The sequence below is a fragment of the Chroicocephalus ridibundus genome, chromosome 3 (genome assembly GCF_963924245.1).
Source record: "Chroicocephalus ridibundus chromosome 3, bChrRid1.1, whole genome shotgun sequence".
Classification (NCBI taxonomy): domain Eukaryota; kingdom Metazoa; phylum Chordata; class Aves; order Charadriiformes; family Laridae; genus Chroicocephalus; species Chroicocephalus ridibundus.
In genome coordinates this window covers 70,994,795-71,006,913 of record NC_086286.1, presented here as the reverse complement: position 1 = coordinate 71,006,913, position 12,119 = coordinate 70,994,795, and the positions used below count along the sequence as shown (strand labels likewise).

The following is a 12,119-nucleotide window of genomic DNA, read 5'->3' as shown; positions in this document are numbered from 1 at the left end:
GTGATTTATACAACCCCCAAACCTGCGCTCCTGTGCCCTACCAGACACCCCGCGGCATCCCCGGAGCGGCGGCCTCCGAGTAGCGGCCAGGAGGGGGTTTTGCAGGAGAGGGCGGGGGGGGCTAATCCGTCTCGGGGCTTTACAGGCCGGGGGCAGCGAAGCCCCCCCCCCAAATGCCAGATGGGATAGCGGGGCTGCACCCCCCCAACTTCCAGCCGGATGGGAGAGCTGGGAGCCAGATCCCGCTTCTTCCCTCGGCGGGCGAACCCCGAGGATGCCCCGGAGCCCCGCGCCCCTCCCCACCCCAGCCCAGCCTCTTGCCGGGGGCATCTGTCCCGTCCCGCTCCGCTCCGCTCCCCGCCTGCCGCGGGCCGAGGGCGGTCGGGCTCCCCGCCGCGTGGCCGCCCGCTCCTCCGCGCCGCTCCGCGCCCTTGCGGTGGGCGGCCCCCCCCCCCCGCCTCCCATGTCCCCCCTCCCCCCCCGGCGGGGCGGTCCTTGCCGGGGGCGGGCTGTCGGGCTTGAGGCTGTGCCGCGGCGTGGGAAAGCGCCTCAGAGAGGGTTTGCTCTGCTGGCGGTGCGGAGCCGAGCCGTGCTGTGCCGGAGACACCCCGCACCCCCCCCACCCCCCCCCCCGGATTTATTTATCTCTTCCCCCACCCCGGCTGTTAAGCTGCGCCGCGTCCTGTGCCCACCATGAAGCGACCTTGCGAGGAAACTACCTCAGACAGCGACATGGACGAGACGATAGACGTGGGGAGCGAGAACAACTACTCGGGGTAAGTGGGACACCCCCCCCCTGTGTGTCGTGTGTGTCCGCCCCCCCTCCGCCCCGGGGCCGCCGTCTCCGCGGGCAGCGGTGTGGGCCGGGATGCGCCCCGGGATGGGGCAGAGCGAGGGCGAAACCCGGCCGCCCCGTCGTGGGGGTGGGGGGCGGGTTTGTCCCTTTCCATGCCAACTGGCAGCTTGTCGGTAGCCCCCTCAAGAAGTTGCCCCGCGGTCCAGCAGCCCGAGCCTCGAAATAAGGCGCAGCGCTCAAGTAGCTGGTGAGGCAGCGGGCTGCAGCTCATTAGCTCCGCTTAATTTGCCGGTTTCAAATCAGACCTTTTCCAAGCTATCCCCTGAGCAGGCCGAGCGACCTAAGGGAGGCGGCGGCGGTGGTGGGAAATGAGCTGAGACAAGTGAGGAGGGGCCCGCAGTAGCGGAATGGCGACCCCGGTGCGGCGGGTGAGCGGCGGTGGGTGCCCAAGGAGGGACGGGCCCGGGATCCCCGCCGGTACCGCGGTGGGGGGCGAAGGTGGTCGTGGCAACAGAGAGGCACATGGACTGGGGCCCCGTCCCGTCCGCACCAGTGGCTAAACGACTAGCAAAAGCTACTGGATTATTTTTTTTTTTCCCCCTCGCTCATGATGAAATAAAAGCCTTTTCGCACTCGTGGGTAGTGTAGTTTTAAAAGGGGATTTTGAATTCCACTCCTGATGTGGGACAATGCAAACAGACCCTGGCTGGGCAACTGGCTTTGTACTAGAGCATCTATTGACTTTTGTAGCCCTGGTCAGGAATGCCAAAACCTGGCGGGCCAGGCAGAGCCTGTGCCATCGGATACATGTACTTAACCACTGCTGTTAGCCTATAGAGATGGTTCAGGTGGTTTTGGTCTGTGTTCTTCAGCCTGTATTTGGTAGGCAGGGTTTTATATGCAATGAAAACAAAACCCACTGAGCTGGACAGTGAACTCTCTCCAGAAAGGGACTTTATTTCCGAAAGAGTGTCCTGTCAATTCAAAATATATGCTGGGGCAACAAAAAATGAAACGTCTCTCGCTCTCTAAAAATACTGTGCCGTGCAAACCGCATCTTATAAGCATTGAAAACATCCTGAGAGGGACTATGCATACTTAACATGGTGACCTAAAGTGTCTTCAAAGAGCAGTGTCAAGTTGTGCAACACCTGACATACTTTTATTGTTTCACAGGCAAAGTAATAGCTCTGTCATTCGATCAAATTCCCCAACAACAACATCTCAGATTATGGCCAGAAAGAAAAGAAGAGGGGTATGTTGCGTTTAATTCTTTTCCCGTGTGACGGTTTGCATGTATGCTGTGATTTTACCCTTCAACATTTTTTTGTAAACTTAACGTGTTTTGTTTTTCTGGGAATAGATTATAGAGAAAAGGCGCCGTGACCGTATAAATAACAGTTTATCAGAGCTGAGGCGGCTTGTGCCAACTGCTTTTGAAAAACAAGTAAGCCCTTTTTTTTTTTTTTTTTTTTTTTAAAATTCTGTATCTCATCTGGCAATGTTAATTCTCTCGTAAAACTCATTAAAATAATATTGTATGTGTCCTGATCTGGCACAAAACAGGCATTTCAATAAAATGCTTTCTTGTGGCGAAACTATTAGAAACATAATTCATTATAAGGCTGAAAAACATTTCCATTCTTTGGCTTGTTTTTCCCTTAAGGGTGACTGTGTTCATGTTGCCTCTGTTCTTTCGATGAATTCCAGTAGTGGTTTTGTTAAAAATGTGCTTTACTCCGTATTTTAAAAAAAAAGCCAACCCAACACAACTCCCCCAAACCTGTATGTCAGTAAGCTTCTGTCTAAATCTTTAAATATAATCTCACTCGCCCCTACTTTAAGAAACATATATTTTGTAATCTATAATTTCAGTTGCAAGTTAATCAATCCAGTTTCCTGAAAAGGCAACAGACAGTCTGGATTATTCATGTTTTAAAATGACCCTTTAGAACCAAGGCATTAGGACAGGGAACAGGCCCATGTCATGTCAGCTAGTGAAGTCAGTGATACATTCAAAGAATTTCAGCGAGAAAGTATTCAATGGGAAGGCTGGGAGGATCCAGCTAACTTTAGTTCAGCTCCTTGGTTATGAAATTACAGACCAAAAGAATACCGTCTGTCCTGTAAAAAAGGGCATTTTGTTTATGCCATTCAAGTTAAATTATTTATTTGCTTTTCCATATCTTGATTTTTATTTTTGGGGCTTTGATTCAATATTTAGCCATGTTCCTGTTTTACTGGAGGTACCTGAAGATATATGGCTATGTGCAATTGACACTACATCTCAATAAAAAGGAACCAACTGAAAATAAAGAACCTGACTTCCTCGTAACAGTCAAATGAAAACCAGAAAGTAAAATTTGAGAGCAGGATTGCAAAGTGCTGAATGTCAGTGGTAACTGCGTGGCACGCACCGCACCGTGTTAGGCCTGTTACATCCCTGGTCTGAACAAAAGCTAAGAAGAAATTTTAAATATTGTCATCATGGCGAGAGCATGACTTGTGTCACCTGCAATATGTTTTTAATAACCAGTAGTTGTAACTGTGCCCTTGCGTAGGTTCTGGCAAAGCAGAGTGACGGGGTATTTTCAGCTAGATAAACAGGGGCAAGAGACAACAGTTGTTTGTCCCATTTTATTGTTTACTTCTGGAAAACCACAAACATTATAAAACAAGTCCTACAGAGCCTTTGGAAATTACCCAGCGCCATGCAGTTTTTAGCTATTAGTCACTCCCACTGAGATGGCTTGTACTGTGTCTATGGAAAAGATGAAGTCTGAGAAAAGTACAGGATGTAGTCGCATGTAAAATGGGGAATTCTGACCAAAAATTAACATGCACACCACCGTTTGTACAAGGAAAGCGCCGAAAGCAATAAGCGGATTGAAAAAAAAAATAAAATGAGTTGGCATAAAAATGAGCACGCGCTGTATTTTGTTCAGAAAGCCCCACCATTTTTCTGCAATATGCCAAGGACAAAGTCATCGGTCCTCTTCCAGCTCCTTGACATTCAGCTCACTGAAGTTTCCAAGTTGGAGGTTTAGTTTCGCTTCCGCCTCCCTTCCCTCCCTCCCTCCCTTCCTCCTTTCCCAAATCACAGCTCTGCTCTCCAGAGTCCCTGGCAGAGATTGGGGCGGGCGAAGCAGGGCTGCGGAGGAGGGCGAGAGCCTTACCTAACTTACACGCGGGCAACCTGGGCGAAGCTGGCTGGGGCTGCGGGACAGCTGGCGGCAGTGAGGCGGCCCTGAATGATAACTAGGAGAAAAATTTGGCTTGCGGGATGCCGTCCGCCGGTGGCTGAAGCTTGTGCAGTCCTGTCTTTAGCTGGTGCCAAGGGATGAACTCTCGCACTGGCGTAACATTTGCATGGTCAACTCCGTCGTCTGGGTGTGTTCCAGATATTGGAGGGAACGCTACCATGCAAAATAGTTTTATTTATAGATTAATATATTAATACTACCTTTTGAGTTGTATTTTATACTTTTCCAGTACTTCTTCATAGTTCTGTGGGCCCACCCTCAGTAGCAGAAAAGATTTTTACTGACAGAGGAGCTAACCTCTCTTTTTTCACAGTCCCTGCAACCTAGGCCTCTCGCTAACTTAAAAGACTGTGCAGTTGTTTTTTCAGTCGAGAATGAGAATAGAATATTCAGCAGCCAAATGACATGACGAAAATTAATTGGCGATTAAGAAAGAGGGATACTTCTGGGTGTGTGTCCACAGGGACACCTACTGGTAAAAGCAGAGGAGAAATGTTGCAGCAGGGTCTTCATCGATCACCGTGCAGACCTGTCCTGCCAGTTGTGTTCGTTGTTAAAAAGGAAGTCCATAAAGTTACGTATTTCTCTCATGTCATGAAGATGTTGTCTCTACACTGTCTTCAAGGCCAGAGCTGTGCTGAGCCTTAATAAAGCAAAATTGTGCTGCTGCTGCTTGTATCGCTAGAGAGGAGACGGCATTAGTCCTTAGACAAAGTCTGGGAGGCAGATGCTCACGAAAGAATCAAGCCGAGAATGTCCTAATGATAGGGGAAATTGAAACCATAACGCTGAGCTCAGTAGAAAGTATATAAAATTAAAGTTTCTAGTACTTGTAAGCCTTTATTTATACGAGTCTCTTATCTCAAAGGGATCTGCCAAATTAGAAAAAGCGGAAATACTGCAAATGACAGTGGATCATCTGAAGATGCTGCAGGCGACAGGAGGTAAAGGTAAGGAGCCGACAGTTTCTTTTCTGATATTTGGGGAAATCTCAGGAAAAAAAAAAAAAAAGTGCTTTGAGGAGCTGTGATAGGCGTTTCCAGATTAAAGGAGTGGAAATCAATGCTAATGGCAGGATTGAACTCGTGGGAAAGAACTACTGGGACAAAAGAAGCACTTGACCCTGGGCTTGTGTTTGCTTTCATAACACTGTGGCAGTAAAGGCTTCATTCACAGGCAGCCCAGTCAGAGATTTGTTTGGGGTTTCCAAAGAGCACTGAAATCTGCACAGGGAGACAAAACAAATACACAAACACCAAACATAAACAGGAGGTTTGTGGCAACAATTGTGTAGCCCAAAACCGATGCTAAACCTCATTACCCAGCAGCTATACCGAAGGAAGCGGATGGAGAGAAACATTCATTGTTGCGTTCCGCGTATTTTCTTTGTTCTGGAAAGACTTTTAAATGCCAGGTTAGACCGTCTCATTCACCAGAATAAAACCCGGTCTTGCTCTGTGCAGCTCCAGGTATCTGATAAAGCAGAGAGGCAGCCGTGCTTGCTCTCTGCGCTCATGTTCCTATGCTATATTTGTGTGTCAGAGGTCTGCGTGGCTCCCTGTCAGTGGGTGCCGGCGTGACGCAGGGGCTGCCCTGGCTGACCCACTGGCTCAGCCGGCTGCCGAGCATACCTCACTTGTGCAAGCTGACCCTCCCCAGGCCAGAGGCCAAATGATTTCAGCCACCCACGAGGTATTTCTGTGTAGTCATGATTTTGGAACTTATTTGGAGTGAAAAACTTGCTGGCTTCCTGTAAAGCACAGTCCCACGTCCCATGCCATTGACTGTGATTATGGTTCAAATTGTTGCAAGGGGAAGCAGCCGATTTTTTCATTGACCCATACTGCAATATAGACAGTAAAGGCTAGAAAAGAGGTGGCTGCTGCTCGCTCTTTTCCTACTTTGATTAAACTCAACATTTTTCAGCCCATGACTGAATTACTGCTTCTCCCTGTACCTTGCAGTGATTACAGAATTCAACTTACAATCAGTGCGTGCTTAACAACAGATGGCATGTCAAAGGCTGGTGTTCTGTTATTTGTGAAAATTAACACCAAGCTGACATAGGTATTTTCTAGGTGTGAAGAGGCTTTTGCTAGGAGTTCATTTCAGCTTAAAATTTATGGGTAGCTTGTTCTAGAAGAGGTGAACGGGATTTTGTTGTCCTTCATATAACAGACACACCTCTGGATTCCTCAGAAAATGTGCAGAATTAAATCTAAAAAAAAAAAAAAGTTAATTTTATATCTAAGACTGTCCTTTAAAAAGCCCTATTTTGCTGGTAAAGGTAGGCTCTTGAAAGTTACGAAATGCCAGAATTGATCATGCTTGTGCAAGTTGAATTCAGATCCTCTGTGTGTGTGTGTGTATGTGATGGTGCCGTCTGTAATCGCGTGGCTGCGTGCCGGCGTTCCACGAGCTCTGTCTCACTTGGGGCGACAGACGCTCAGCTGCTGGGGGAAGCCGCCGTCGTTCCGCTTCGTCCTCCCCACGCGATGTGCAGCTCGGCTGTCCCGACCTGACCTCCGCTTCATGCCGCGCATCGTTCCTCCGAAAAGCTGCAGCAGCAGCTCCCACCCCTCTGATGTTTGCCTTTTATAATTGGGCCAGGTTGGGTGGCCCAGTGAGTGGGGCAGAGGACAAAGATCCTGGGACGGGAGCTGCCGGGCAGGGAGAGGTGTCGGCAGAGCCCCAGCCTCTGGCTGCAACCAGACGAGCTGGATTTTGTTAGCAGTCCCAGGTCCTGTGGTCTCTTCTTTGGCCTGCCACTGCTGCCGTGCCTCTCCCTGCCCCGGCTGGCACCGGCGTTCCTCTGGCTGCTGGAGGATGGTGCGGGAACAGATGAAGTGTCGGGGTGCGGGGAGAGGCGATGCCAGCTTATACCCACAGCTGCCTTCCCCACCATGGTCCTTAGTGGGTGGCACATCGACATAATACCTGGTCGCTTCTCAGATACTACAACTTTATCTTCGCCTTCTGACCCGGAGATAAGAGTAATCTCACTGCACGGATTAAGAAACTTTAAGAAAAAGAGGTTTGCGAGTTAGTGCCGGGCAAAGTTTAAGCCTGCGTTTCCTGCTTGCTTAATGTTTTATTTTGCAACCCAAGTAACAGCTTTAAATATAATTTCTTAGGGTGTTTTTAAGGCAGATATTTGTTTTATTTGCAATTGTAGTTGTTCCCACTTCGTAACATCTTCCGAGCCAGAAACTTTTTTGGATCAGCGAAAAAATGAGTTCCATCACTTTTCCTGTGGACAAAAGCTATTACAGCAGCAGGGAGAAATAGGTCCTGATACCCTTATGCTCCCTTGCACTGGGGGCTAGGGAGGGATCGTCCTCTTCCTCCTCACGCAGAAATGGAGGACACCCACGATGGGGAATGCCCGGGGCTCGGAACACCGGGATGGAGGCAGACGCTGCTCAGCATGCTGAGCCCGAGGTGGGCACAGCAGAAGAAAATCCGAGGTGGCTCCTGTCCCTTCTCTGCTTTTCAGAGCTGCCCGGGCAGGCAGCCTGCCGCCTCTGAGGTCCCGCGCAGACTCCGCGTTTCCACCGCCCTGACGCAGGTGCGGGCAATGGTCTCCTCTTCACTTTGAGTTATTGTTTTGGCCTGGGGCCAGGGCTTTTCGCTGACCATGCAAGAGCAAGCACAGGGGAGGAGTAATTTGTCAGCAGCGAGTAGCTTGCTGGGACCTCAGTGTTGTTTTCTTGCAGCTTCACTGCAAATTTAGCTTGGGTGACTGACACCTGGGTCAGCAACATGGGTTAATATAGCTCAAATGACTTAGCCGGTGTCCTGTGTGCAGAGCAAGTGGGTTACCAGGATAGCTGAAGGAAAGCCAAGACTTCCCATTCCCTACGAAATGCTGGCGTGTATGCGTGTGGGTGGTGGAGGATGTTCTTGGGTTTTGGAAAGAAATGAGAAACAACAATTTTAAGTCTCTCTCAGAAGGGGGAAGCCAGCAGAGGGGAAACCTGGAAAAGATAACCATCACAATCAAAACATAATGGAGCCTGGGAGTCCCAGCTCTCATCTCCCCTCTGTTTTCATGTCTCGGCCACCATAGGAGACTGAGAGGGAGCCAGGATCACCAGGGCTTTGGGATGGCTCATCACAGAGCCAGCAGCTCAGACTCAGGGGAAGCTGGTGACAACCACATCCCCCACGTCTCCTCCGGTCCGGAGGGAGGGAGGGAGGGAGGCTGGGAAGCCCTGGCTTGAGCTGCGCGCTCTCAGGACTCCCAGGCTGGCTGACTCGTGGCCAGAGCTGGGAGGTGGCTTTGGCTGAGCGTCAGCCCCTCTGAAGCCGCCGGAGGTCCTGGAGCCTCCGGTGCGGAGGCTGTCCCCACGCCAGGCTGGCTGGCACCCGAGCAGGTACCCTGCTAGCTCCCCACCGCGGGCATGCCTGGCGTTTTGTTTCTTGGGAGTTCACTCCAGCCGCGGCATTTCCACAGATCCCTTGGTCACAGTGGACCTGGCAGGAAAAAAGCCGCGAGGAGTCAGGCCTTGCTGAGACCAGTCCTCGACCCTTCGTGCCCACCCATCCACTGGCTGAGCCGGAGTTTCTCTTGGGTTTTGTACAGCCTCAGATGAACAAGGCAGCCTGCAACAGAAGTGCCGTCGTAATTTGGGAAGAAGGGATGTATAGCAGGCAGGGGCTTTGTGGCGACATCTATAAATGTGCCCAAGTTAATTCTATAATGTGGGCGTGCAGCAGCAGAAAGGCTCCTTTCTAGCTTGAAAGCTGACAAAAGTGAAACCAGCCATCTAAGGTGGTAGGATTTTTCAGAAAGATTTTCATGCGAGAGAGTGCAATCCTAATGGAGGTACTGCTGCCAGAATCCTCCATAATAAGGGCACTTGATTGTACCTCTATACTAACACGCATCATAGTCATGCATACCTAAAAATTCTCACTGAAAGAAAGAGGAAAAAACACCATGCCAGTTTGGGAGTGGATAGGATGTTATTCACCCAAGGAGACTACATTTAAACTAAAACAGGAAAATCTGAAAAACTGGAATAGGTTTTTGTAGCTGACGAGCTGCAACTGAGGCACTAGATGTGATGCTAGACCCTTTTAGAAAGGGAATATCTTTTCATGTGCATTTAATAAGATTTTTTTTTTTTTTCAAATGCTTTTTTATCCCAGGCCTGTGGAGCTCCAGTTGCTGTTTGTTGAAATACCTCATGGGCCATATGACTGTCAGTCTTCCATCTCCAAATTAGCAATGGCATTGCATAAAACGTTTTCTCAGTAAAGCTTTTTATTGTGTGTGTGCAGAGTCATGACAAGATGTTTTTAGTTTGTAGTTAAATAACACCGTATGTCATATTGTCTTAATGACTCTGTGAAGTAGATGGGACCCCGGCAGCAGTTACAACAACTATCTCACAATGTCGAGAAATAGTTTGAGGGCGTTACCAGGAATGCCAGCGTAGGGAAGAAAAGGCAGGGCAGTACATGCAAGCTCTCTGATCTCCAGCCTCTTTCTTTGTGTGGATAAACGTCTGGTTCACACACATACACACACACACACGCGCATGCACACGTGTGCGTGTGCGTACAGGGTCAATGCCGCACCACGGCAGCTTGCTGAGGACTTCCAGGAGAGGCATCGTGTATCTTTTTTTTAAGTATCACGAGTACCCAACGGACTTAATTCGTTTCATTTGTATATTGTCTGCAAAACCAATGGCAGCCTGTTGCATTACAGGGATGGTCACACAAATCGGTTACAGATCAGACAACAAACTTCTCGCGTTGCAAATCTTAACTCGTAGCTGGGAGGTCCGGTGGCTGAGCAGGGACCGGGTCAGACATGTCACCTGGGAAGCCGGCGCGAGACTCAACCCATCTTTTTGTCCTCCCCTTGCAGGTTATTTTGACGCTCATTCCTTGGCCATGGATTTCATGAGCATTGGCTTCCGGGAGTGCTTGACAGAAGTGGCGAGGTATCTGACTTCGGTGGAAGGCCTCGACACGTCCGACCCCCTGCGCGTTAGGCTCGTGTCCCACCTGAGCACCTGCGCCTCTCAGAGGGAAGCCGCCGCCATGACCTCCTCCATGGCCCACCACCACCACCCCTTGCACCCTCACCACTGGGCAGCTGCCTTTCACCACCTCCCGGCCGCTTTGCTGCAGCCGAACGGACTACACGCCTCCGACGCCGCCCCGTGCAGACTCTCCTCGGACATGCCCCCCCACCACGGCTCTGCCCTGCTCACCGCCACCTTCGCCCACGCCGACGCCGCCCTCCGAGTCCCCTCCGCCGGCAGCGTCGCTCCCTGCGTTCCCCCCCTCTCCACCTCCCTCTTGTCCCTCTCGGCCACTGTTCACGCCGCGGCGGCGGCAGCCACAGCCGCTGCCCAGAGCTTCCCCCTCTCCTTCACCGGCGCTTTCCCCATGCTTCCCCCCAGCGCGGCCGCTGCCGCCGTGGCTGCGGCGACGGCCATCACCCCTCCCTTGGCTGTGTCGGCCACCGCCAGCCCTCAGCAGGCTGGCAGCGGGGGCAGCACTAAACCCTACCGACCCTGGGGGACTGAAGTTGGAGCTTTTTAAGTCTCCCCCTTCCCCCTTCCCGGGCCGGCTCCCTCCTCCCCCTCAGCACAGCCGCCCCCCCCACACCCCCCAACGCACACCCACATCCACACCGCGGCCAAGGGGCTGCCTTCGCCCAAAGGGCAAAAAGAGAGGTGCCGGCAAGCCCACTGAGGAACGGCACGGCTGTCCTCCTCCTTTCAGGCGTCGGAGAGGACACGGGGCAATACCACCTTTTTCTTCTTCTTCTTCTTCTTTCTGGGTTTGTTTCGCTGGAGGCACCTTGAGAGAGCGGCAGTGGCTTGCAGAAACAGCGCGGCCGTATCAGCGTGTAGAGGTGTCCTGGGAAATGCGTAGACACTAGAACTAATAATTCTCCAGCTATGCATCCTTGTTTAGCAGAGAGGCGAGGGATCGCACCTACCGGGTCTCCCCAGGCTAGAAAAAATGAGCTTGAGTTTCATAAGTGCCTGACATTGAAAAAAAATAATAATAAAAAAGTTATATATATGTGTCTTCTGCTAAAACAAATAACATTGCACAGGTATGGAAATGGTATGGGAGAGAGGGGAAATCCTGCGTTCAGCTTCAGGACTTGGGTATCTTTCCAGGGAAGAGCGTGCTCTTGGAGGGGAGAGATTTTTTTAGCCAAAAGATTGCCGAGGAAGAATGTTCAATTTGACAGCCTAGTTCTCACTTCCTTAGTTCACTTTCTTTGTACAGACTTGCCAAATTGTGACATCTAGCATAGCATTGGTAAAAGCAATTATCTTAACAGTGCTGGGATTAATGAACGTTTCAGCCCTGCCTGTGAGCCTTGAGGCACCCTGTTTTTATGGCTTAAATATGGTGCTAGCTTGTATCTGCACAAACAGTGCATTTGTCATGCACCCAGAAGCAACCACCTATTTAAGGTGTGCTGCACACTTGGATACGGCTGATTCATGCCAATACAAGAGACTCGGGGTTGTGAGAGTTCAAATTAATTTATTTAGCTGTATTTGGACATTTACTTTTATCCGATTCTGTGCAAGATCCCTCTTCTTTTCACTATCAACTACAGGGAGAACGATCACTCTGGGTATGAATGAAGTTACGGTAGGAACAATTTTTAAATTGGCTATTAACACGCCAACATTGTAATGTGGGTTTGATTCCAAACCAAAATGAATGTATTAAAGGGTATGTCAGTAAATTATTTTGTCAATACCCAGACAACTAGTGCTGCATAAAATGGTTTGCTTTCATTTTTTTTATTACAGTGACTTAAAATAACCTAAGTATTTTAATACATCCAGTCAAGAACTAGAGATTTTATGTAAAAAAAAAATAAAAAATAAAAATAAAACACAGCATGTATTATTATGCACTTGATTTCTCTGCTGTGTGGAGAAAGCAATAAGCATTGAGAATGTTAAACATTATGCAAAATATACTTTAAAATATTTGTTTTAAAAATACTGTACCTAGTCGGTCTTTTATGCATTACTTTGTTAACCTTTTTTCTATGCAAAAGT

General features: G+C 49.7%; 1 protein-coding gene across 2 annotated transcripts; it reads left to right on the top strand.

The window, feature by feature from the left end:
• Nucleotides 1–638: 638 nt before the first annotated feature.
• HEY2 (hes related family bHLH transcription factor with YRPW motif 2) lies at nt 639–12,119 on the top strand. Of its 2 annotated transcripts, XM_063329677.1 has the most exons (5): nt 639–776; nt 1,973–2,051; nt 2,160–2,243; nt 4,928–5,009; nt 9,941–12,119. In XM_063329677.1, the coding sequence occupies exons 1-5, from the start codon at nt 694–696 to the stop codon at nt 10,621–10,623; spliced, it is 1,011 nt and encodes a 336-aa protein (XP_063185747.1). In that variant the 5' UTR covers nt 639–693; the 3' UTR covers nt 10,624–12,119. The 2 variants fall into 2 exon arrangements, with proteins under 2 accessions (XP_063185747.1, XP_063185749.1); XM_063329679.1 differs by lacking the exon at nt 2,160–2,243.